This window comes from Pleurodeles waltl, chromosome 6, assembly GCF_031143425.1.
Source record: "Pleurodeles waltl isolate 20211129_DDA chromosome 6, aPleWal1.hap1.20221129, whole genome shotgun sequence".
NCBI classification, from domain to species: Eukaryota; Metazoa; Chordata; class Amphibia; order Caudata; family Salamandridae; genus Pleurodeles; species Pleurodeles waltl.
In genome coordinates, this window is record NC_090445.1 from 1543493438 (window position 1) to 1543521269 (window position 27832).

Sequence of the window (27832 nt, forward strand, 5' to 3'; positions counted from 1 at the left end):
GCTTTGACATTGCATTCCTATTGGCTTTGACATGATGTATTCAGTTTAGCTGCCTATTGACTTTGACATGCTATTAGATATTCTGCCTATTGGCTTTGACATGATATCATATATTACATTTTGTATTCAGCTCCGCTGCCTATTGGCTTTGACATGATATTCAGCTCCGCTGCCTATTGGCTTTGACATGATATTATACATTGCATTTTATATTCAGCTCCGCTGCCTATTGGCTTTGACATGATATTATACATTGCATTTTGTATTCAGCTCAGCTGCCTATGGGCTTTGACATGATATAAGACATTGCATTTTGTATTCAGCTTAGATGCCTATTGGCTTTGACATGACACTAGACATTGCATTTGATATTTAGGTTAGCTGCCTATTGCCTTTAACATGACATTGCATTTGATATTTAGGTTAGCTGCCTATTGCCTTTAACGTGGAGTTAGACATTGCAGTTGAGAATCCAAGCTGTATTTTTCCAAGCTGTGTTTTTGCACCAGAGAACCAAGATGTTTTTCTCACAGTAGACTAGACATGATAAGAGAGAGTACATGGGTGTTGTTTTTTCTTCGCTTGAGCTTGGGAACAGGAGTAGTCTTGGAGACCTGGCCAGTCTCCAAAAGGCTTGCTCAGTTTCCCAGGTCTGAGAGGAGGGGGCACACCTTTGTAACGAATGTAACAGGCTGCAGAGGGTCAGATTCGAATATGCCGGACCTCGTGCTGGAGCTTGGCGCAGGCTGCCAGCAATCCCGTGTGGGTAGATGAATCTCTCTTTCTCGCGGCTGACAGGGGTCATCAGCTTGCAGACCTTAGAAAGATGAAGCTGTAGATAGTTCCCACACGGTGAAGTATTTGTTTTGCTTTGCATTCAATATCTTATAAATATAACCTGCTGTGTATATTGCAAACTGATATATTTTGTTTGATTAACGCGGACTTGAAAGCTACTAATTCGTCATTCATAAATATTGTGGTTGGGGAAGAATTAACAACAATAAAAGTCTTCTTTGACCTCAAAAAAAAAAAAAAAAACACCGCTTAGTTCCCGTGGAAGAATGCAATCAAACAAGTTGAACTTGAACTGAAGGCGCAGTTTGCGCAAAATGGATCCATGGTGCTGGCACTTTACTCAGCCAGGTTCAGGTTGGGGATTCGGTCCCTTCCCCGACCCCACACGCACACACCGGAAGGGGGACCACACAGCACACTCGGGGACAGTGGCGAAACGTGGTAGGATCTGCAAAAGAAACAAGTATGACTTTTCTTGCAAATAACATTTTTCATTTAAACTGCACCCTTCCTCTTTCTTTCCCTGTTTTATAATCAGCAGGACGTTTTTGGGGCCCTTTGTTATATTTTCTGCAGGTTCTGGAGGATCACTTGGGGCTTCAGCCCACACACCAGCACTGAGGTTTTTATCTGCTGCGCCACAGCTTCCCTTTTCTTGCACTGTCAGAAGGGCTGGGGCAGACTCATTCTTTACCAAACCTCCATTCACTGCACTTTTGTCAATTTGGGCCATTCTGTCTCCAATTTGTATGAATGAATCAGATTCTTTTCTAGGTATCAGCAGAATTTCGATTTTTCCTTGGTAATTTGCAGCAATCACTCTCCCTAAAACCTGATCACTTTGCCATTTCTGATCTGGTAACTTTCCTCTCCCCAACTGCTCTGTGACTGCTTGCATGACAGATTGCTTTTGTGCGTGCTGCACAGTTTTTATCAAATCTAGGGGAATGTGCATCTCTCTCATCTCTGCCCACCTGTAAGTGGCTTTTTCTCTCAGCTGTTCACATTTCTGGGGCACCCACTTAGCCATCCCCACTAAGGCAGAATTCTGGGTGAACACTTCTCTCTCTGCATTTTTCTCATTAACATCTGCAAGGTAATTGAACCAGTTAGGTACAAGCCATATGTAAAAACAAGCAGCTAAAACATTAGCAATGAACCAAAAATCAGCGTAAAAATGACACATCTCACGTAGCTCTTACTTTAAAATCTGACACACATTATACAACGCTGTTCCTTCTACTGTGCCAGAAAGCAACATTTCAGTCAATGAATCATTAGTAAAACAAACATGCTTTTTATCTTCAGTAGACACGAATTCAAATGGTGCACACAATTTCATTGGTAACTCTTTTACCTGTGGTACTCTGGCCCTGTCTTGCAAGTACCAGATCCATTGTATGATTCTAGCTAGGGGCACTATTTTCTTTCCTTGTTCTTGAATTACATGTACATAAGTATTTCCTTCTTGCACTGCGCAGAAACCTAAAGTCTGCATTATTTCATTTGCCAAATCACAAGCGCGCAGCTGCATATAATTTTTCACAGTGATCATATACAAAAGTGTTAGGATTTCACTCAAATGAGGGCTATTCTTTTTCCAAAAATCAAACAAGCTAATGAAACTCGGGGTGTCTTGCTCTAAAATCCTTCGTTTTACTTGTGCATTTTGCAACGGTAACTCGTAAATCACATTCTGGTCTCTCTCGTCCGTGTTATCAGTTAAGGAATGCATTTTGGCTGCCAAAAACCCTGGCTCACACGAAATCTCAGTGCAGCTCGGAGCTGTCTTAACCCCCTCATTACTGGAATGGGACAAGAAAGATTCTTCAAAAACAGCCCTTTTATAACTTTCAGTCGGGCTAATTTGCTCACGTAAATTCCTATTTTCATGTTCCAACTTCCTACATTTCTCCTGCATTTCTCTGTAAGCAGATAAAGGTATCCAGACCTTTCTGTCATCATTACTTCCAAAACACACTTTTTCTACACATGCATTTTCTTCTGTAATTCCCCAAACAGAAAACAATTCACAGTTTTTCTTAGCACCATCAGGCAGTTCATCAACACATGTATTCTCAGACATGGTCTGCCGTGCTACTGTGATTCCCCAAACAGAAAACAATTTCTGTAATTCTCCAAACAACAAAAAAACAATTACACTTTTAAAGTGTGCACTTAGAAATCTACCAACTCGTCAAACCCCTTCTTAATCACCTCTTAATGACCGACCCCACTTCTGGTACCAATTGTAGTGCTTTCCTCTTATCTAGTTTCTAAGCACTAACATAACACACTAGAAATGCACTTGTGAGGTCAAAGAAGACTTTTATTGTTGTTAATTCTTCCCCAACCACAATATTTATGAATGACGAATTAGTAGCTTTCAAGTCCGCGTTAATCAAACAAAATATATCAGTTTGCAATATACACAGCAGGTTATATTTATAAGATATTGAATGCAAAGCAAAACAAATACTTCACCGTGTGGGAACTATCTACAGCTTCATCTTTCTAAGGTCTGCAAGCTGATGACCCCTGTCAGCCGCGAGAAAGAGAGATTCATCTACCCACACGGGATTGCTGGCAGCCTGCGCCAAGCTCCAGCACGAGGTCCGGCAGATTCGAATCTGACCCTCTGCAGCCTGTTACATTCGTTACAAAGGTGTGCCCCCTCCTCTCAGACCTGGGAAACTGAGCAAGCCTTTTGGAGACTGGCCAGGTCTCCAAGACTACTCCTGTTCCCAAGCTCAAGCGAAGAAAAAACAACACCCATGTACTCTCTCTTATCATGTCTAGTCTACTGTGAAAAAAACATCTTGGTTCTCTGGTGCAAAAACACAGCTTGGAAAAATACAGCTTGGATTCTCAACTGCAATGTCTAACTCCACGTTAAAGGCAATAGGCAGCTAACCTAAATATCAAATGCAATGTCATGTTAAAGGCAATAGGCAGCTAACCTAAATATCAAATGCAATGTCTAGTGTCATGTCAAAGCCAATAGGCATCTAAGCTGAATACAAAATGCAATGTCTTATATCATGTCAAAGCCCATAGGCAGCTGAGCTGAATACAAAATGCAATGTATAATATCATGTCAAAGCCAATAGGCAGCGGAGCTGAATATAAAATGCAATGTATAATATCATGTCAAAGCCAATAGGCAGCGGAGCTGAATATCATGTCAAAGCCAATAGGCAGCGGAGCTGAATACAAAATGTAATATATGATATCATGTCAAAGCCAATAGGCAGAATATCTAATAGCATGTCAAAGTCAATAGGCAGCTAAACTGAATACATCATGTCAAAGCCAATAGGAATGCAATGTCAAAGCCAATAGGCGGCTAGACTGGATACAGCATGTCAAAGCCAATAGGCAGAATACAGAATGTAATGGCTAATGCAATGTCAAAGCCCATAGGCGGCTCAACTGAACAAAACATACCATGTGCTACTGGTGAACATTGAGCAACTAATATGCGCAGTGGTGAAACACAAAGTCATTGGTCAAAACAAAATTTAACAAATGGCAGTACAGACCATGAGGGAGTTCTCTCATAATTATGCCCGCGTTGGTCGTCTGCATTGCATACTGTTCTGATAACAGGGAGAAGTTCTGTGCCGAAGTTCGTGGGCTCCCTTTCCAGTGCGAGACCGCGGTCTCCGATTCCTCTCAATGTGCCAGTATTAGTTCCTGTCTCGGGAGGTGGTTTCTGCGTTTTCCCTGGTCTTTCGACAGCTGGTATTCCTACTCACCGGAGCTGTCTATCTCTCATTCGATGTTCCCGGCACTTCGTTCCTTATCTGCTCCTCTCTATTCCCTCCAAATTCATTGATGTTCTGCTTCGTATTGTTGCTCTCGCCGTTGGTGACGAAGGTGTTTGAGCCCCTTGTGCCCCCCAATGGATGGTGTGGAGGTCCTCACCTCCGCGGGACCTTCATATCCTCTCAGCTGCGGTTACAACGGGTTCACTGCCCTGTCGCGGCTGTCATTTTGGGTCACAGCAGCCGTGACGTTGTCGGAGCGTTTTCCGGGTAGACTCTGCCCCAAGGTTGGACGCCGCGGTCCCTACTCGTTCTGCATATTCTCCGAACGCTTCTCTTCAATTTTTGAGACCTTCGGTCGTTATTATGGCAGGGATTAAGCTTGGGCCTGGATTGTGGCCTGAGGGCGCTGTACTACGATGCATTCGCTGATGTTCCGCTTCGTACTGTTGCTCTCGCCGTTAGTGGTGAAGGTGTCTGAGCCCCTTGCGCCCTTCAATGGATGGTGTGGGGGTCCCCATCTCCACGGGACCTTCGTATCCTCTCAGCCGAGGGCTGTGGTTGTAGCGGGTTCACTGCTCTGTCGTGGCCGCCATTTTGTGTCGCGGCATCCGCAAAGTTGTCGGGGGGAGTTTTTCGGGCGATCTCTACCCCAAAGTGGAGCGCCGCGGTTCCTACTTGTGCTGTATATTCTCCGATCGCTTCTCTTCAATTTTTAAGACCTCCGGTCGTTATTATGGCAGGATTTAAGCTGCGGGCTTGGATTGTGGCCCGAGGGCGCCGCATTACGCCGCATTCGCTGATGTTCCGCTTCGTACTGTTGCTCTCGCCGTTGGTGGCGAAGGTGTCTGAGCCCCTTGTGTCCTTCGATGGATGGTGTGAGGGACCTCACCTCCCCGGGACCTTCGTGTCCTCTCAGCCGCGGGCCACGGTTGCGACGGGTTCACTGCTCTGTCACGGCCGCCATTTTGGGTCGCGGCAGCCGTGAAGTTGTCGGGGGGAGTTTTCCGGGTAAACTCTGCCCCAAAGTGGATCGCTGCGGTCTCTACTCGTGCTGTATATTCTCCGATCACTTCTCTTCAATTTTTAAGACCTCCTGTCGTTATTATGGCAGGATTTAAGCTTCGGGCCTGGATTGTGGTCCGAGAGCACCGCACTACGCGTGCAGCTCCATTGGTCCCAGGCCACGCCCCCTTCCACTTTAGCCTCCTTATTGGTCCCAATCTGTGCTATGTCACCGTTCTCTACCTTAGCCTTTCTCATCCCTTCCTACTCTCCTAGTTTACTTCCAAATACTCTTCCACCTCCCCCTTTTAGTGTTCTCTGTTTAAATTCTCTCCAATAGAATGAGATTTATAATTCAGCCAACACCACGTGTACAGTGGTGAGTGACATAATCATTGATTGACGATTAAGTAGCAAATACAATTCAAGATCGTCAGCCTGGCCCACTATTCCCCTTACTGAAAATGACTTGGGGCCACATGTACGTATATTTGGAATTGCGATTCCATGTGAACCGCAATTAGGGAATCGCTATTCCAAATGTAACAAACTCCACTGAGTTTCCTTTGCGATTCCCGGTGGGATGCAAATAGACCTGCCTCATTAATATTAATGAGGTAGGTCGCAATTTGCGACCCACCGGGAATCGCAAAAATCACAGGGATGGTGGCCTGCTGGTCTCAGCAGACCACCATGTCTGTGATTGCTTTTAAATAAAGCAATCTTTTTTTTAAAATGCAGCCCGTTTTCCTTAAAAGAAAACGGGCTGCGTTTAAAAAGAAAACAAATGAAACGTTTCAGTTTCATTTTTGGAGAGTAGGCAGTGGTCCGTGGGACCACTGCCTGCTCTTCAAAAACTTTTTTGCATGCATTCACAAAGGGGAAGAGGTCTCTTGAAATTGGTGCTAACTGCGATTGTTTTGCGACCGCATTCACGGTCACAAAACAATCATGCATACCATTTAGATTCAGTATTAGGAAGGAACGCCCTGAACATTCCCCTACTTAATACCGAATCGCAAAACCCAAATTGCGATTCAGTAAAAAGTTACTGAATCACAGTTTGGGCTTTGTACATCCCAAAAAGCATTTTTCCAGTCGCAGATGGGCCGATTCTGCGAATCAACCCATTTGCAACTAGAAAAATGCTTTGTACATGTGGCTCTTCTTCTTCTTCTCCACCCTCTTCCTTAGAGAGTATTCCTTCTGCACTTTTTTTGGTGAGAAATCTCCATGTCAGAAACTAGCTGTTGGTCAACATGAAGACACTGTCTAAGTTGGCCTCATGCAGTAATATGGACCGTATGCCACTCAAAATTGTGTAGCCACTCAAAATTGTGTAGATGCTATAGAGGGTTTAGTTGGAAATGTGAAGCCACAGATGTGCCATTCTGGAGGAGCAAGAAGATAAGATGTATGCTGGGAAAAAAATAATCAACTGAGTAGATTGAATCGGAAGAGCTTGTGGAATAACTATGGTTTGTGTGGATGTATTTTAGAATTGTGGCCTAGACAAAGTAAACATTGACATTTTGGCTACATGTGATAAGCATTTGGTATATCAGGCACAGTAACGGGTGTTTATGCTGTGTGCTGTACATATTTACGAAAACATTATAGGTGTGTAGTGGTAAATGGACATTGCAAACCCAGCTAGGGAGCAACAAAGTGTCGGACAGTGGTCAGTAGCTTGACAATAAGATTTAAGTTTGTTTGGAGGAAGGTAGGTAATATATAAGTTAATACCAAATAGGCAGGTAAAACTCTTTAACGTCATTCTGAATTGCAGGACAGTCGGAGGAGTTGTCATGTCTGTGGGGGGAGTTGTCATGTCTGTGGAGTGAGTGCTGTCAAGTGACACTGATTGTGTTCATATGTACACGTTTGCAAAATGTAATAATCGTAGGCTACTTATTATGCAGCCAGAATGTTCCCTGATTATATATAAAAACATGCAGAAGCCTGAAAGCAAGACTGGTGATTGCTTGCTTTAAAAATAAATTGTATACAAAACGAATAAATGTCAACTTAAAAAAAGGTTTTGCAAAAATATTGTGCAGCTTTCAATACAATTTCCTTGAGGTATTGTTTTGAAAAATTAGTTTGATGCTGGCAATATGTGTTTTAAAGAAAGACTGATGTAGAATTGATGTAAGACCATTAGGTCAGCACTGATATGATCTTGAAGATAAACAAAAAGCGCACCAGAGGTGTATGTCCTTAAATTGCTACAGATTTACAATTTTCATGAATTCACTAGAGTTTACAGAAGTTGGCTTTGAGACCATATGCCTAGAAAACATTTGTGAATTTTATTTTTGCCCCAGCAAATATAGACATGTATATTTACTTGTGCGAAAATCTACTGAGTGATTGATTGCAAATGCACTTACATTTAAATTCCCTACACCCCTTTTCCCCTCTGAAAACAGTTTACTCTTGCCCTCTTCAAGTGTAAAATATTAAACTTTTTCCAGTAAGGGAAGAGATTGGAGAGAGTTTGGTTTTCAGCAACTCATTGAGCATTCCAGTCCTGATCTATCACAACCTTGATGCTTCCAGCCCTTGTATGTGGATATGCCTTATTATGCAAACTGTGATATAATATTAGCTATAGACAGAATATATTATCTAATTTGAGCAATAGCGTAATCAGCTATAGCTTTTTCAGACATCTTATTATCAGACCTCTGATATAATACGGACACTGACATCATTTTCCACCTCAGTGCTAGGTGAGATACTCCTAATCTGTGGCAGCACCAAGAAGACTTTTGGCATTCGTATCCATCTGTCTGTCTATCTATCTGTCTGTCTGTTTATCTATCTACCAACCAAAAGGGACAAGTAGATTTTTTACAGGAAAAGTATGTTTCTGAAGCATCCTCTCCTTTGGACAAGTAGATATTTTATAAAACTCCACATCCATGTTGGTAGGTTTAAAGAGTGCCCTACTTCTGTTGGTTGCTTTTTGATAGTAGTATCTGTGGCTTTGGTGTAGCTGATGACAGACCTTTGTGTTGAGTGGAGTGCTTTGAGTTGGGGAAGATCATTGGAGAGGGGCACTGCCTTAGCTTAATTACTTTTTGTCTTCTTATTTCTTGGTTATTTCTTGCTTGTTCTCTAAGAATTATTGAGTGCATCATGGTTCTTTGGGTTTAGGTTTTGAAAAATGTGCTATCAGAGATACGTTGAGCTCAGAATTTTTTTCGGTCTTACAGTGTGCATACTTGGAGAAGTGGTTTGATATATGATGTAGACTTCATGGAGTTTGAGAAAATGGCGAGTTATTCTTTGAAGCTCTCCAAGGGTCTGTTTATCACATTAAAGAGCCTAAGAAATGAAGGGATCGTTAAGAAGACAGGGTCAGGTAAACTTTTGGATGACAGCAAATTCTTCTCCCATCTTCTGTGTCCAGCCTATTTATTGGGTATTGTAGCCTGTGGAGGTGAAGTTGTCAAGAATGTGTGAGAAAGTGGCTGTGAGCCATGTTTCTGTAATGAAAAATGAGCCTAAGTTGGATTTGTCTGACATCAGCTGTCGGGTGCATGGAAGACTGCAGAGTGTACATTGTTGAGCATGAGTTGGAGGATTTGTGCTGTTGTTTATGTGTGTGCTAGTGCGCAGTATTGGAAGGAGGACTTTGGTATTTGCATTGCCTGTTTGGTATGTCAGCACAGTCTTGAAATGTCAGTAGGGGGGTGTGCGAGGCACATGGTCTTAACTGCTTACCTGACAAGCAAGCAATTTGGTCTTTGGCTGTAAATGGCCCAAATAGCAGTTGCCTTTGCCTTCCTTTTGCAGAGGACGCCTCAGTTATAGGTTCGTAATACATCTTAGGAGGTGCCCTACGGTTGGCTGTTATGTCAGCATGGCAAGGAGGTCACATGACTTTGTACTAGGGATGCTGGGGCATGACTGAGCCTTTGCGTGAGTGGTTCATTTTGACTGAGGTTCTGGAAGAAGGAATAATCACCGGATGCTGTGTTTGGCAATTAAATCAAGTTTGTGAGAAGGTTACAAGACCTTGTAAGATTGAGAGATGCTGTGCTATGATTTGAGAGGCCTTCCAAGACTTATGAGCTTTCCATCCGCAGGGCGCTATAGGGTGGTGAAAGGCATCATCTCACCCGTTGGGGACACCTACAAGAAGAAAGGTCTAATTGAGGCCTGTCATCGGCTGGCCATGATACGGCTCGCTACTGCTGACTCAGATTGGGTGCAAGTGGATCCATGGGAGTCTTCGCAGAATGAGTGGCTGGAGACTGTGCGAGTGCTCAGGTAAGCACACAGCAAGTATGCATTGAGAAAGCCAATAGCTTTGGCTTTTGTATAGTTAAGTTTGTTTCATTTTGTGCTAACAATGCTTTTACGGTGCACAGTCACCAATCATGGAGCCATTACCGCTCAAACTATCAAAGGTTTGATAGTCCCCAAACATGAGAACATTGATCCAGCTCAACCTTTGCACTAAATACATTGGCCGCCTCGCTAGAGAATCATTTATTAAGGGTGTAATTATTTTCCGAAGTGCAAACATAAATAAAATGAGGTCAGCCTTTAATGAGACTCTCTTTTAACAGACACTTAAAATATAAGGTGAGGTTGTTGTGCAAGGTCATTGTGATGTCCATTTAACTTATTCCTCTGCTTTGATTGGTACCAGGCGGTAGAGACAGTTGTGTGTTTGATGGAAGGTTAGAGCTCAGCAGAGTAGCATTCAGGACCTGAACCCACAGCCAAAGGAGGATAAGAGGATGGAGAAATGATGGGAGCCGACAGGAAGAGAAAAACACAGGAACTGGAGGATGACAGAGTGATCAAGGGAATGGACTTGGGAGTAAAGGCCCACTCCAGCATTAAAGGTCCAAGCAGTAGCTAAGGCGGCCTATAAGTCTATTAGAAAATTCTGTCACTGGAGGGCAGAATGTTCTAATAAATAAAAAAAAAGGCCTCACAGAGTCCGAGGGGACTGAAATCCCTGAAATCCCCCAGGCTCCATGAGGCCTTTGTCAACAGCTGTTGATGTGAGACAAACATTGGAATGTTGGAGCTCCGGGCTTTTAGCAGGCATTAGAAGCCCGGAGCACCCCATTGTCTTCAATATAGCACCCAGCATTCTAATGTTCTAATAATCCCATATACCACTCTGGTATTATAAACATCACATTCAATTTAAGTTAGCTTTACTAAATAAAAAAGATGCACACAAGTAATTTGTAATGCAACTAAATAGGAGATTTTGTCAACTATATATTTCTTCAATCTTTCGACTAATTTATGAAAACCCACAACAATACCATGGATCTGTGTAATATGATTATATTACTGTTGTTCAACTCAGTTCCTTTGTGCATTTTAACATGCCTTTATTGGGAATATTGGTTGGACTGGTGTAGAGACAAGGCGAGTCACGAGACTAAGGGACTCCTCCCTTTCGGCTCCATTGCGCATGGGCGTCGACTCCATCTTAGATTGTTTTTTTTCTGCCATCGGGTTCGGACGTGTGCCTCTTCGTTACGTGTTTCGGTTCAGAAAAGTTAGTTATCAATCGGAAAATTCGTCGGTATTGTTTTGCGCTCGTTACCGGGTTAGTGCTAGCACATCGACACCGAAGCGCGTGCATCTTCGAGGCTCATGGAACGGACCCCCTTCCGCTTCTGCCCCAACTGCCACGCTAAGTATCCTTATACAGACCAACACTTGGTCTGTAATCTGTGTTTGTCCCCCGAACACAAAGAGGATACGTGCGAGGCCTTTCGGGCATTTCGATCCAAGAAGACACTGTGGGATCGTAGAGCTCGAACACTTCAAATGGCATCGACACCGGCCGGACACCCCGACGTCGAAGAAGAGGAGACATTCTCCATTCCAGATTCGGACTCGGAAGAGGCCGAGAGTGAGCAGCCGACGAGGCAACAAACCGTGAGTAAACCAGCCCCGGAAAAAACTCACTCGAAAATCATGAAGGCCCAGGGGACGCCACCACCAACAGGCCATGGCTTTACCCAAAAGCACGGTGACCAAACATCCGCACCGAAGAATGCCTCCCAGCAGCCGAAGACATCCGACTCCGGTCGAGATACCGGCTCCGAACAGAATCGGCACCGAGATACCGGCTCCGACCAGACTCGGCACCGAGATATCGGCACCCCGAAAACCAAAAAGGTTTCTTCGGATCTGAAAAAGACTGCCAAAAAGGTTTCGGTGCCGAAACACGCAGCCTCAGAGCCAAAACACAGCTCCTATACAGACAAACAGGGCCTTTCCTCACAATTACAAGGCCACAGGTTTGAACAAGAACTGGGCATGGGAGAGCCAGACCATACCCAGAGGAGGCTCCATATACAAAAAGACACGGGAAAATCAGAACTCTTCCTCCAATGAAGATGAAGCGGAAGCTCGCATTCCATGAGGCGGAAATGCAGCCAAAAGTAAAAGTGGCTAAAGAAAAAACACCACCACAGTTTTCTCCACAGCCATCGCCACCGCACTCGCCACATCTGTCCCCAGTAGCAACACCCCCAATGATGCAGTCACCAACGCACACCGGGATGAGCCAAGATGACCCGGATGCATGGGATCTGTATGATGCACATAGTCCGGATTGCTACCTGGCAAGGCCATCAACACCGGAGGACAGTACTGCTTACATGCAGGTGGTTTCCAGGGCAGCTACTTTTCATAACGTAGCATTGCATGCAGAGCCCATAGAAGATGACTTCTTGTTCAATACCCTGTCATCTACGCACAGCCAATACCAACGTTTGCTAATGTTACCAGGCATGTTAAAACACGCCAAACAGGTGTTTCAAGACCCAGTCAAGAGCAGAGCCATCACACCTAGGGTGGAGAAGAAATATAAACCTCCCCCTACAGACCCTATGTACATTACACAACAGTTAACTCCTGATTCGGTGGTAGTAGGAGCAGCCCGGAAAAGGGCAAACTCACAAACCTCTGGAGACGCACCACCACCCGACAAAGAAAGTCGGAAATTCGATGCAGCAGGCAAAAGGGTGGCAGCACAGGCAGCCAATCAATGCCGAATTGCCAATTCGCAAGCTCTACTGGCAAGATACGACAGGGCACATTGGGACGAAATGCAACATTTCATTCAACACCTTCCCAAAGAGTTCCAGAAACGTGCCCAACAGTTTGTCGAGGAGGGCCAAACTATCTCCAACAACCAAATAAGGTTGGCTATAGACTCAGCAGACACGGCAGCCAGAACAGTAAACACAGCGGTAACCATTCGGAGACACGCATGGCTACGTGCCACCGGATTTAAGCCAGAAATCCAGCAGGCTGTGCTGAATATTCCTTTCAGCGGACAACAATTGTTTGGGCCGGAGGTGGATACAGCAATAGACAAACTGAAGAAAGACACTGACACGGCCAAAGCCATGGGCGCGCTCTACTCCCCACAGAGCAGAGGCACTTTTAGGAAGCTGCACTTTAGAGGAGGGTTTCGGGCCCAGACCACAGAGCCTTCCACCTCACAAGCCAGACCCACATACCAGGGCCAATATCAGAGAGGAGGTTTTCGGGGACAATATAGGGGTGGACAGTTCCCTAAAACAAGAGGGAAATTCCGAAGCCCAAAAACCCCACCAACTAAACAGTGACTCCAACGTCACAAACCGCCACCACACAACACCATTGGGGGGAAGGCTCACAGATTATTACCAAAATTGGGAACACATAAATACAGACGCGTGGGTCCTAGCCATTATCCAACATGGCTATTGCATAGAATTCCTACATTTGCCACCAAATGTGCCTCCAAGAGCACACAACATGTCCAAACAACACTTAGATCGGTTACAACTAGAAGTCCAAGCATTGTTACAAAAAGAAGCAATAAAGCTAGTGCCCAACCATCAAAAAGGAACAGGTGTTTACTCCCTGTATTTCCTAATTGCAAAAAAGGACAAAACACTGAGACCCATATAAGATCTCAGAACACTAGGGCCCTCATTCCAACCCTGGCGGTCTCTGACCGCCAGGGCGGAGGGCAGCGGAAGCACCGCCAACAGGCTGGCGGTGCTTCCTGGGCTATTCTGACCGCGGCGGTAAAGCCGCGGTCAGAAAAGGGGAACCGGCGGTTTCCTGCCGGTTTTCCCCTGGCCCAGGGAATCCTCCATGGCGGCGCTGCTTGCAGCGCCGCCATAGGGATTCCGACCCCCTTCCCGCCACCCTGTTTCTGGCGGTTTTCACAGCCAGAAACAGGATGGCGGGAACGGGTGTCGTGGGGCCCCTGGGGGCCCCTGCACTGCCCATGCCACTGGCATGGGCAGTGCAGGGGCCCCCTAACAGGGCCCCATACAGATTTTCACTGTCTGCTTTGCAGACAGTGAAAATTGCGACGGGTGCCACTGCACCCGTCGCACCCCTGCAACTCCGCCGGCTCCATTCGGAGCCGGCTTCCTTGTTGCAGGGTCTTTCCCGCTGGGCCGGCGGGCGCCCTTTTGGCGGTCGCCCGCCGGCCCAGCGGGAAAGTCAGAATGACCCTCGCGGTCTTTTGACCGCGGAGCTGTCTTCCAACGGGGTTACTTTGGCGGGCGGCCTCCGCCGCCCGCCAAAGTCGGAATGACCCCCTAAATCTTTACATCAAATCAGATCATTTCCACATGGTGACACTTCAAGACGTGATTCCCTTGCTCAAACAACAGGACTACATGTCAACATTAGATCTCAAGGATGCTTACTTCCACATACCCATACATCCTTCCCACAGGAAATACTTGAGGTTTGTAATCCAAGGCGTGCATTACCAATTCAAAGTGTTACCGTTCGGGATAACAACAGCACCAAGGGTATTCACAAAATGCCTTGCAGTAGTAGCTGCTCATATCAAGAGACAGCACATGCACGTATTCCCTTAATTAGACGATTGGTTAAAAAAAGAAACAGCACTCAGCAACAGTGTCTTCTACACACAAAATACGTCACAGAAACCCTACACAAACTAGGGTTCTCAATAAACTACCAAAAATCACATCTACAACCATGTCAAATACAACAATACTTAGGAGCAACAATCAACACACAAAAAGGGATTGCCACTCCAAGTCCACAAAGGGTACAAGCCTTCCAAAATGTAATACTAAACATGCACCCAAACCAACACTATCAAGTGAGGTTTGTAATGAAACTTCTAGGCATGATGTCTTCATGCATAGCCATTGTCGCAAACGCAAGACTACACATGCGGCCCTTACAACAGTGCCTAGCAACACAATGGACACAAGTACAGGGTCAACTTCAAGATATAGTGTTGATAGACCGCCAAACACACTCCTCGCTTCAATGGTGGAATCCTATAAATTTAAACCAAGGGCGGCCATTCCAAGACCCTGTGCCTCAATACGTGATCACAACAGATGCTTCCATGATTGGGTGGGGAGCACACCTCAACCAGCACAGTAAACAGGGACAGTGGGACCTTCAACAAAGGCACCTTCATATAAATCATTTAGAGCTGTTAGCAGTGTTTCTAGCATTGAAAGCATTTCAACCGCTAATAGTCCACAAACACATTCTTGTCAAAACAGACAACATGACAACAATGTATTACTTAAACAAACAAGGAGGGACACACTCATCACAACTGTGTCTCTTAGCAAAGGAGATTTGGCATTGGGCGATTCACAATCACATTCGCCTAATAGCACAATACATCCCAGGGATTCAAAACCAGTTGGCCGACAATCTCAGTCGAGCTCACCAACAGACACACGAATGGGAAATTAATCCCCAAATACTACAAACTTACTTTCTACGCTGGGGAACACCAGAAATAGACCTATTTGCAACAAAAGAAAACGCAAAATGCCAAAACTTCACATCCAGGTACCCACACCCTCAGTCCAAAGGCAATGCGTTATGGATGAGTTGGTCAGGGATATTTGCCTACGCTTTTCCCACTCTCCCACTCCTTCCTTATCTAGTAAACAAATTGAGTCAAAACAAACTCAAACTAATACTAATAGCACCAACATGGGCTTGCCAACCATGGTATACAACATTACTGGACCAGTCAGTAGTACCTCATAGCAAACTACCAAACACACCAGATCTGTTAACTCAACACAAACAGCAGATCAGACACCCGAATCCAGCATCGCTCAATCTAGCAATCTGGCTCCTGAAGTCTTAGAGTTTGGACATTTAGAGCTTACACGAGAATGTATGGAGGTCATTAAGGAAGCTAGGAAACCTACTACAGGACATTGTTACGCAAACAAATGGAAAAGATTTGTTTATTACTGCCATAATAATCAAATTCAACCACTACATGCTTCTGCACAAAACATTGTAAGCTATTTATTACACTTACAAAAATCAAAACTAGCATTTTCTTCTATCAAAATACATCTCACAGCAATATCTGCCTATCTGCAGATTACACATTCAACCTCACTCTTTAGAATCCGAGTCATCAAAGCATTTATGGAGGGTTTAAAGAGAATCATGCCCTCAAGAACACCACCAGTTCCCTCGTGGAACCTCAATATTGTATTAACACGACTCATGGGTCCACCATTTGAACCCATGCACTCTTGTGAGATGCAATACTTAACCTGGAAGGTAGCCTTCCTAATAGCTATCACATCTCTTAGAAGAGTAAGTGAAATACAAGCATTGACTGTGCAAGAACCCTTTATACAAATACATAAACAAAGTGGTTCTCCGTACAAATCCAAAATTCTTACCAAAAGTTATATCACCGTTCCACCTAAACCAAACAGTGGAACTCCCAGTCTTTTTTCCACAACCAGACTCAGAAGCCGAAAGAGCCTTACATACGTTAGACATCAAAAGAGCACTAATGTATTACATTGATAGAACAAAACAATTTCGCAAGACAAAACAATTGTTTGTAGCCTTCCAAAAACCTCATGCAGGAAATCCAATATCCAAACAAGGCATTGCCAGATGGATAGTGAAATGTATTCAGACCTGCTATATTAAAGCAAAAAGAGATCTGCCTATTACACCAAAGGCGCACTCCACTAGGAAGAAAGGCGCCACAATGGCCTTTCAAGGAAATATACCTATGACAGAAATCTGTAAGGCAGCCACATGGTCTACGCCCCATACATTCACAAAACATTACTGTGTAGATGTGTTGACAACACAACAAGCCACGGTAGGACAGGCTGTATTACGAACATTATTTCAGACAAATTCAACTCCTACAGGCTAAGCCACCGCTTTTGGGGAGATAACTGCTTACTAGTCTATGCACAGCATGTGTATCTGCAGCTACACATGCCATCGAACTGAAAATGTCACTTACCCAGTGTACATCTGTTCGTGGCATGAGATGCTGCAGATTCACATGCGCCCTCCCACCTCCCCGGGAGCCTGTAGCCGTTATAAGTTGATGAAACTTGGAAATATATACTATTTTTATACGCTTTATGTACATACATAGTCACTCCATTGCATGGGCACTTTTACTATATACACAACTCCTACCTCACCATCTGCGGGGAAAACAATCTAAGATGGAGTCGACGTCCATGCGCAATGGAGCCGAAAGGGAGGAGTCCCTCGGTCTCGTGGCTCAAAAAGACTTCTTCGAAGAAAAACAACTTGTAACACTCCGAGACCAACACTAGATGGCAGGATAATGCACAGCATGTGAATCTGCAGCGTCTCATGCCACGAACAGATGTACACTGGGTAAGCATGCCTTTTTATGGAGCTGGGGTAACTTGAATTAATTTATTTGTTAGTAGCTGACAGAGGTGAACAGTAACAGTATGCTAGTAGAAGTGTCCGTCAGCACCATTCCGTGGTTGAACACCTGGTGTCACTGTAAACTGGTAATCACTATGCTTTCTACCTCAGCCGTTGCCATGGTGTGACGGAACACTGTGTGGTGTTACCTTTGCAACAATGTTGGGTTTATCCATGCAGAACATCAGCTAATTCTATACTGCTGTTAGGCAGTAAGTGCCATTGTTGAACCAGTGTTTCTCTAGCTTGGGTGGAACTCTAGATCTCCTGGATTTAGGAGACAGTGCATGAAAACATTTTGAACTTTGTATGGATCCTCAGAATCTGCGTCCCAATTATTCCCTGTGACAAAGCCTGTTATAACCAAGGTGTTCAATGCGAAAGCACAAGTCATTATTTCTTTATAACAATGGTTCACTTGATAAATGGAAAAGGAGTTATTTTACTGTATTTTAGTATTTTGTTCCTAATTGCAGACACCACCAACAGAAACTGGCAGTGGAACAAAATTTGAAATCCCCACCAGACAGTGGCATCCCCGTAAAGAAAGGGCAGAAAAGGAAACTGGAGAACCATGAGGACGAGCCGGATAGAATATGCTCTGACAGAAAAGGTGACAATAGTGCAATGGTCTTCATGCTTTAATACCATTCTCAACTTGTATAAAACAAACAAAATCTTCAAGTCTCTCTGAATGACAAACATATTTTCTCATAATTATTCTTTAAACTATATTTTGAGCGGGTCAGACATTGCAGTGATGTTCAGTTGCCACTTTCAAAAATAAAGTCCATTATATGTCTGCCAACATGCTAGTGGCAACCTGGAATCAATGAACGTGTCCACAATGTATCAGAAATAGCTGGAGGGACTTTAGGGTTACTTAGAGTCCTCCATCTGCTCCCCATCCTACTTTGACACCCACTTCCGGCAAGGGCATGAGTGGAAATACAGTGGATGGATTATCGATAGCCTATTACTGAGATGCTCAAAACCACTGTTTTCTATCAGTAACAACACAGCAGTGTTTTAAGGATGATGTTTGCATCTGTTTCCTTGTAGTATAAATGCTCCTCTTGGATAAAGTCACCCCTCTCCCCACATTTGAAGACCTTTCCAATACTGTGAAGGGAATGTTTCTTGGATAAAGATGTAGAGTTCTCTGCAAGGATGAAAGTGAGAGGGTGTTAGCTATGGTTTCTCAGAGGGTAAATTATCCTGTAGAAAATACCCCAGGTGCTCAGGTCAAGATCAGAGTCCGAAGGTAAAAACCAAAGCTTTGTTATAGTTAGGAAACCTTTGTTATAGTTAGGAAAACCTTATTCTTTTTATACAAACCAAACTTAAAATACATAAACATTAGAAATTCTTCAGGTGAAGTTATACATTACATTTATAATTTACGTACCACCTTTAAATGTATATAACTTTATTTATTCTTTAGCTACAAAGAATAGTTAAAGTATACAAAAATTTAAATTTCTAAACTTATATCTTTAATTTATAATAATTTACTCTTGCAACTCCATACACAGTGTATTCAACTCGGCAGCTACTCAGTATTAATTATAACTCATGTCTTCTCCATGCACTGCTGATACCCTTATATATTTTATCAGTTATACCATCTAAAATGATATTATTTACAATAATACTTATGACATCCCAAATCATATCTTTTGTAAGAACACAGTGCAGTGGAACACCTTGTTAGAGTGGAGTGGCATACGGTGGAATGTCGCAGAGTAGAGTGACGTACAGTGGAGTGGCATAGAGTGGACTGTCGTAGAGAGTTACTGGCATACAGTGTAGTGACATTAAGTGGAGTGGCTTATAGTTGAATTGCGTACAATAGAATGGTACAGAGTGCAGTTGCATACAGTGGAATAGTGTAGAGTCTGGTATATAGAGTGGATTGCCATAGAGTGAAATGATGTACAGTGGATTGTTGTAGAGTGGAGTGCCAAACAGAGGAATAAACGTATTGTGCAGTGGTGTACACAAGTAGTGCACAGTGGAATGGCATAGAGCGGAATATCGCGTAGGAGCAATTAGTGTAGTGGCATTTAGTGGAATGATGTAGAGTGGAGTGATGTGGCATGTAATAACTTAGAGATGAGTGGCATCAAGTGTAGTGTCATTCAGGGAAGCGTGATAATTGAAACAGATGTAACATGAAAGTGTGTTAACGGATGTAAATGTAATGTGGCAAGAAAATATATCATTTGGTGTAAATGGTAATTTTTTGTGGTAAGTGTGCATAGTGGAAGTAGTTTTAAAGTTGTAATGTTGAAAATAGTTATATATGGTGCTGCAGAAAGGTTGCGGTATACCACAATACAATGCACATGATAAGGCAGTATGTGTTTGGCTAATGGCTGTGTTCACCAAAGGTGAAAGGCATCATGTCATTTTTTGCACATTTTGTCTGTCTTCTGCGTCTGGGTCTTAGATCTAAGTAAGCAGTAGAATTTATTGTTGTTCCCTACCTTTTCTCACTTCATTAAAGTGTCAATAGGCAGAGAAATTTATTTATAATTTTCTGTGTATTTTTACAGCAGTTTAGGGAGAACTGCTCATCTTTAAAAACATATTTTTATGTAGCACAGTAATTTGTAGGTATTACCACGCTACTCTGTAGACTTTTTATTGAAGATTTATACATATAAAAATAGAAAATACACTGTCGTACCCCATATATGTAAAATATACGGGACTATACTGTAATATTAATTTTGTAAACAATATATATATTTTTTTGGTACCACAATACTTCTGAGGCAGTCCCGTAGTATTCTGTACATTTGTTTTTCAATATATAGAAACTTAGAAATATTTTTCCTACCTGTTACCCCTTCAATAAAGTGGTAATAGATAGGGGGAACATTTCAAATCTAATACCTACATCAAAGGGTGAAACGCAGATCACAGGCAAAGTGTATCTAAAAACAACGTGGCAGCTTTAACTTTAGTAAACGCAGTCATTAGCCAGTCACATAATGACATGACTTGTCATTGCTATGTACCGCAGTACTTTCAAGAAATACAGGGAAATTTGTGAAAATACTACAAAAAAAGACATTACTATGTTAAAATACCTTATAACGTTAAAAGTACTGCCTCTGCTTACCTGTAGTACCAAAAAGGATCATCTGCGTTCCATAATGTGTAATTCTGCCAAATTTTATTCAAATCCGTCCAGTCATTTTGGCGCTACATCCATCTGAAAAGTCCATTAAAAATGCATTGGGGAAAACAAGCATTTGCAATGCAATGGTCTTGCGTTAGCTCGCTTTAGAGCTACTCGCATTGTAAATTCTTAACTGGACTTTTCTTGCCACACAACTGAAAATAAAAAATTAAACAGTTGACATAAGCAAGCCGATTCAAAGTGCTACTGTGAGGACGAAGAGAGAGACTAGAGGGAAAAGAAATTTGCTCACAGTAAGAGTTATTGACAAAACTGCAATTACCCATGTAACATGGTCGATGGCCAAGGCAGTAACAAAACCGCCCTAAGGAGGAACAAACGTAAAGCAGTTACGAACGAGAACAAAGGATTTTTGAAAGGCAAGCCCATGAACGAGTGATAGTGATCGGTGGGCGTGGTTAAAAGCCCAGATACATACCAACACGTCGGAAAAGCAGTGCTTGCGTGCTGCTATGCTCAACCTAAACATGCTTTGGGACCCCACTTTTTTCTTTGTTTCCACTTTGACAAATCACCGCAAAACTTTGCCTGTATGCCAATGTAGAAAAAGCAAAAGGTCTGCAAAGTTATCATGGCAATCCATCAAACGGTGACAAAAATGGCTACAACCACTCTGTAACATAAATATAATAGATATATATATGTTCGATGGCATGTGTAGCTGCAGATACACATGCTGTGCACATCCCGCCATCTAGTGTTGGGCTCAGAGTGTTACAAGTTGTTTTTCTTCGAAGAAGTCTTTTCGAGTCACGAGATCGAGGGACTCCTCCCCTTTCGGCTCCATTGCACATGGGCGTCGACTCCATCTTAGATTGTTTTCTTTCCGCCATCGGGTTCGGACGTGTTCCTTTTCGCTCCGCGTTTCGGTTCGGAAAGATAGTTAGAATCTCGGAAAATTCGACGGTATTGTTTGCGTTCGGTATCTGGTTAGTTACAACAGATCGACACCGAATTTTGAAGACCTCTGTGGGCCCTTTGGGGTTTTCGATCCCCCGGCGGGGCCTGGTCGGCCCGACCACGTGCATCTTCAAGGCTAATGGAACGGACCCCATTCCGCTTCTGCCCCAAATGTCACAACAAGTATCCTTATACAGATCAGCATCTGGTCTGTAACTTGTGTTTGTCTCCAGAACACAAAGAAGATACTTGTGAAGCCTGTCGAGCGTTTCGGTCGAGGAAGACATTAAAAGACTGAAGAGCGAGAAGACTACAAATGGCGTCGGCGCCGACAGGACAAAGACACTTGGAGGAGGAAGCAGAAACCTTCTCCATCGAGGATTCGGACTCGGACGAGGTCGATCCCGAAAAGACGCCGAAAACCGTGAGTAAGACGTCGACACACAAAACACACGGAAAGTCCACTAAAGCCCAGGGGACGCCACCGCCAGCAGGCCATGGCTTAACCCGGAAAGTAGGTGACCGACCATCGGCACTGAAAAAGGGCATGCATGTGTCGAAGGCATCCGACTCCGGTCGAGATACCGGCACAGAGCAAACTCGACCCCGAGAAAGCGGGTCAGAGCAATTTCGGCACCGAGAGGGCGGCACCGAAGCAGGCCGGCATTGAGAGACTGGAACGCCGAAAATTAAAAAAGTGGCGTCGGAGCCGAAAAAGACTGCCGAAAAAGTTTCCATACCGAGACATCCGGCCTCGGAACCGAAATCAAGTTCCTACACAGAGGAACAGGGACTGTCCTCACAAATGCAAGGACATAGGTTCGGACAAGAACTAGAGTCAATGGAGCCAGATTACACTCAAAGAAGGCTCCACATCCAAAAGGACACAGGGAAGATAAGTACTCTTCCCCCAATTCGGATGAAAAGAAGACTTGCCTTCCAAGAGAAAGACAAGCAGCCACAGACAAAGGTGGCAAGACAAGTAACCCCGCCACCATCTCCACCACGCTCAACACAACCATCACCGATAGCCACTCCACCACTGATGCAGTCTCCAACTCATACTGGACTGAGTCAGGATGATCCAGACGCATGGGATCTTTATGATGCGCCAGTATCAGATAACAGCCCAGACTGTTATCCAGCGAGACCGTCACCACCTGAGGACAGTACAGCATACACACAGGTGGTGTCCAGAGCAGCGGCGTTTCATAATGTCACCCTGCATGCAGAGCCTATCAAGGATGACTTTTTATTTAACACACTATCATCCACACATAGCTAGTACCAGAGTCTCCCTATGCTACCTGGAATGCTAAAACACTCCAAACAGGTGTTTCAGGAGCCTGTGAAGGGCAGGGCCATAACTCCAAGGGTGGAGAAGAAATACAAGCCGCCACCAACAGACCCTGTATACATCATGCAGCATTTAACACCAGACTCTGTGGTAGTAGGGGCAGCTCGCAAGAGAGCGAACTCACACACCTCAGGAGACGCACCACCTCCAGACAAAGAGAGTCGCAAGTTCGACGCTGCGGGGAAAAGGGTTGCAGCACAAGCAGCCAACCAATGACGCATTGCCAAATCACAGGCATTGCTGGCGAGATATGATAGGGCTCATTGGGAGGAAATGCAACATTTCATTGAACACTTGCCCAAAGAGTTCCAAAAAAGGGCACAACAAGTGGTGGAGGAAGGACAGAGCATCTCGAACAATCAAATACGCTCTGCAGTGGATGCAGCGGATACAGCTGCTAGGACAGTAAATACAGCAGTGACCATAAGGATACACGCATGGCTGCGTACATCAGGATTCAAGCCGGAAATACAGCAAGCTGTGCTGAATATGCCATTTAACGGACAGCAGTTGTTTGGGCCGGAGGTGGACACTGCTATCGAAAAACTAAAAAAAGACACAAATACAGCCAAAGCCATGGGCGCACTCTACTCCCCACAGAGCAGAGGCACATTTTGTAAATCACTGTTTCGAGGGGGGTTTCGAGGACAAAGCACGGAACCCACAACCTCACAAACAAGGCCCACTTATCAGAGCCAATTTCAGCGGGGAAGTTTTCGGGGACACTATAGAGGGGGACAGTTCCCAAAAAGTAGATGAAAGTTCCAAAGTCCCAAAACTCCACAGAACAAGCAGTGACTTCGACGTCACAAATCCCCAACACATAACGCCAGTGGGGGGGGAGGAGACTAACCAAGTTCTACAAACAATGGGAGGAGATAACAACAGACACTTGGGTCCTAGCAATTATCCAGCATGGTTATTGCATAGAATTTCTAAAATTCCCTCCAAATGTCCCACCGAAAACACACAATATGTCAAAACAACACATGGATCTTCTACAACTGGAGGTCCAAGCGTTGTTACAAAAAGATGCAATAGAACTGGTACCAATTCATCAGAGAGGAACAGGAGTTTACTCGCTGTACTTTCTCATACCCAAAAAAGACAAAACTCTAAGACCTATATTAGATCTCAGAACATTAAATATCTACATCAAATCAGATCACTTTCACATGGTGCCACTGCAGGACGTAATCCCATTGCTCAAACAACAAGACTACATGACAACACTAGACCTAAAGGATCCATACTTCCATATACCGATACATCCTTCACACAGAAAGTACTTAAGGTTTGTATTCCAAGGGGTACATTACCAATTCAAAGTGTTGCCATTCGGAATAACAACTGCGCCAAGAGTTTTTACAAAATGCCTGGCAGTAGTAGCAGCTCATATCAGAAGGCAGCAAATACATGTGTTCCCGTACCTAGACGATTGGTTAATCAAAACCAACACGCAAGAACAGTGTTCACAACACACAAAGTATGTCATAGAAACCCACCACAAACTAGGTTTCTCACTCAACTACAACAAGTCACACCTTCAGCCGTGTCAAACACAGCAATACTTAGGGGCGACAATCAACACAACAAAAGGGATTCCCATTCCAAGTCCACAAAGGGTACAAGCATTTCACAATGTAATACAGGCCATGTACCCAAAACAAAAGATACAAGTGAAGATGGTGATGAAACTAGTAGGCATGATGTCCTCAAGCATAGCCATTGTCCCAAACGCAAGATTGCACATGCGGCCTTTACAATAGTGCCTAACATCACAGTGGTCACAGGCACAGGGTCAACTTCAAGATCTAGTGTTGATAGACCGCCAAACATACACCTCGCTTCAATGGTGGAACAATATAAATTTAAACCAAGGGCGGCCTTTCCAAGACCCAGTGCCTCAATACGTAATAACGACAGATGCCTTCATGATAGGGTGGGGAGCACACCTCAACCAACACAGCATCCAAGGACAATGGGACACTCAGCAGAGACAGTTTCACATAAATCACTTATAACTACTGGCAGTATTTCGAGCGTTGAAAGCATTTCAACCTATAATAAGCCACAAACACATTCTTGTCAAAACAGACAACATGACAACGATGTATTATCTGAACAAACAGGGAGGAACACACTCAACACAGTTGTGTCTCCTGGCACAAAGAATATGGCATTGGGCGATTCACAACCATATTCGCCTAATAGCGCAGTTTATTCCAGGGATTCAGAATCAGTTAGCAGACAATCTCTCTCGGGATCACCAACAGATCCACGAATGGGAGATTCACCCCCAAATACTAAACACTTACTTCCAAAAATGGGGAACACCACAAATAGACCTATTTGCAACAAAAGAAAACGCAAAATGCCAAAACTTTGCATCCAGATACCCACAGGATCAGTCTCAAGGCAATGCGTTATGGATGAGTTGGTCAGGGATATTTGCATACGCTTTTCCCCCTCTCCCACTCCTTCCATAGCTAGTAAACAAATTGACTCAAAACAAACTCAAACTCATGCTAATAGCACCAACTTGGGCAAGGCAACCTTGGTACACAACACTTTTAGACCTATCAGTAGTACCGCATGTCAAACTACCAAACAGGCCAGATCTGTTAACTCAACACAAACAACAGATCAGACACCCAAATCCAGCATCGCTGAATCTAGCAATCTGGCTCCTGAAGTCTTAGAATTCGGACATCTAGACCACACACAAGAATGTATGGAGGTCATAAAACAGGCAAGGAAACCAACCACAAGACATTGCTATGCAAATAAGTGGAAAAGATTTGTTCATTACTGCCATGATAAACAAATACAACCATTACACGCATCTGCTAAAGACATTGTCAGCTACCTACTGCACTTACAAAAGTCAAAGCTAGCCTTTTCATCCATTAAAATACATCTCACCGCAATTTCAGCTTATCTGCAAATTACGCACTCTACATCACTTTTTAGGATCCCAGTCATAAAGGCTTTTATAGAGGGTCTGAAAAGAATTATCCCACCAAGGATGCCACGAGTTCCTTCGTGGAACCTTAACATTGTCTTAACACGGCTCATGGGTCCACCGTTTGAAACCATGCACTCATGTGAGATACAATACTTAACATGGAAAGTAGCATATCTAATTGCCATCACATCTCTAAGAAGAGTAAGTGAGATACAAGCATTTCCCATACAAGAACCCTTAATTCAGATACACAAGCATAAAGTAGTTTTACGAACAAACCCTAAGTTCTTACCAAAAGTCATATCACCGTTCCACTTGAATCAAACAGTAGAACTACCAGTGTTCTTTCCAGAACCAGATTCTGTAGCTAAAAGAGCACTACATACATTAGACATCAAAAGAGTGTTAATGTACTACATTGACAGAACAAAACAAATTTGAAAAACAAAACAATTGTTCGTTGCTTTCCAAAAACCTCATACAGGGAATCCAATACCCAAACAAGGCATTGCCAGATGGATAGTTACATGCATTCAAACCTGTTATCTCAAAGCAAAAAGAGAAATGCCTATAACACCAAAGGCACACTCAACTAGAAAGAAAGGTGCTACCATGGCCTTTCTAGGAAACATTCCAATGACTGAAATATGTAAGGCAGCCACATGGTCTACGCCTCATACGTTTACAAAGCACTACTGCGTGGATGTGTTAACAGCACAACAAGCCACAGTAGGACAAGCAGTACTACGAACATTGTTTCAAACAACTCCAACTCCTACAGGCTGAACCACCGCTTTTGGGGAGATAACTGCTTACTAGTCTATGCACAGCATGTGTATCTGCAGCTACACATGCCATCGAACGGAAAATGTCACTTACCCAGTGTACATTTGTTCGTGGCATGAGACGCTGCAGATTCACATGCGCCCACCCGCCTCCCCGGGAGCCTGTAGCCGCTTGAAGTTGATCTTGAACATTTGTAAATTTGTAAATATATCGCTTTAAACCACATTATGTACATACATATTTACTCCATTGCATGGGCACTATTACTATAATACACAACTCCTACCTCACCCCCTGCGGGGAAAACAATCTAAGATGGAGTTGACCCCCATGCGCAAGGGAGCCGAAAGGGGAGGAGTCCCTCGATCTCGTGACTCGAAAAGACTTCTTCGAAGAAAGACAACTTGTAACACTCCGAGCCCAACACTAGATGGCAGGATGTGCACAGCATGTGAATCTGCAGCGTCTCATGCCACTAACAGATGTACACTGGGTAAGTGACATTTTCCATATATAACAATGGTGATGACATTTAGCAAAGAAAATCATTTAATTCTCAGCATTCTTAACAAATATTGGGATATAATAAAGAATGATCCAGATGTTGGAAACCTGCTTGGAGCTAGGCCAACGATCACATACAAAAAGGTACAGTCACTACAAGATCTCCTGGTAAGAAGTCATTTTCAAATGAATAAACCATCAAATTGGTTAATGACTCAGGGAAATGGCTTCATATGTTGTGGGAAATGTAAAGCATGTCGCATAGGGATAAACACAAAATAATGTAAAGATTCTAAAGGCAATAAGATGGTGATTAATAAAGATCACACGCAATACCACTTATGTTGCGTAAATAATTGAATGCTTTTGTGGACTACGATATGTGGGAAGCACAATATGTCCCCTAAAGAAACAAATTTTGGAGCATATTAGAGCTGTACAAAATAAAGACCGGAACTATGCTATGTCAAAACATTTATCAACACATGATGGAAAAGATTGGACAAATATGAGATTCTTTGACATTGCAAGTATTGACAAAGATGAAAGAGGAGGAGATTGAGAATTAAAACTAAGGCGCCTGGAATCACGATTGATCATACAATTAAGAACTAAGACTCCGAAGGATTTAAATGGAGACGAAGAACTTTACAGCCACTTATAAAAGGAAAATCTGATCATTATAACTAAGTTGATTAAGATATTTGAATTACCAAAAATACAGTGTTGAGAGATAACATGGATTAAAAACACAGCATATGTGGAGAGAACAGTGACACAAAAAA

At 43.6% G+C, this 27832-nt stretch overlaps 1 protein-coding gene and 1 long non-coding RNA gene across 4 annotated transcripts in view; one reads left to right on the top strand and one right to left on the bottom strand.

Moving 5' to 3' along the window:
* The window catches only part of NMNAT1 (nicotinamide nucleotide adenylyltransferase 1), a 182027-nt gene that overhangs the window by 134580 nt on the left and 19615 nt on the right, over nt 1–27832 (top strand). For all 3 annotated transcript variants that reach the window (XM_069241176.1, XM_069241174.1, XM_069241175.1), the window contains 2 exons: nt 9668–9851; nt 17798–17934. In XM_069241176.1, the coding sequence (XP_069097277.1) occupies nt 9668–9851; nt 17798–17934 (321 nt within the window). The remainder of the gene's footprint in view (nt 1–9667; nt 9852–17797; nt 17935–27832) is intronic.
* Nucleotides 1–27832, bottom strand: part of LOC138301090 (uncharacterized) — a 128885-nt gene that overhangs the window by 11847 nt on the left and 89206 nt on the right. The window lies entirely within an intron of this gene.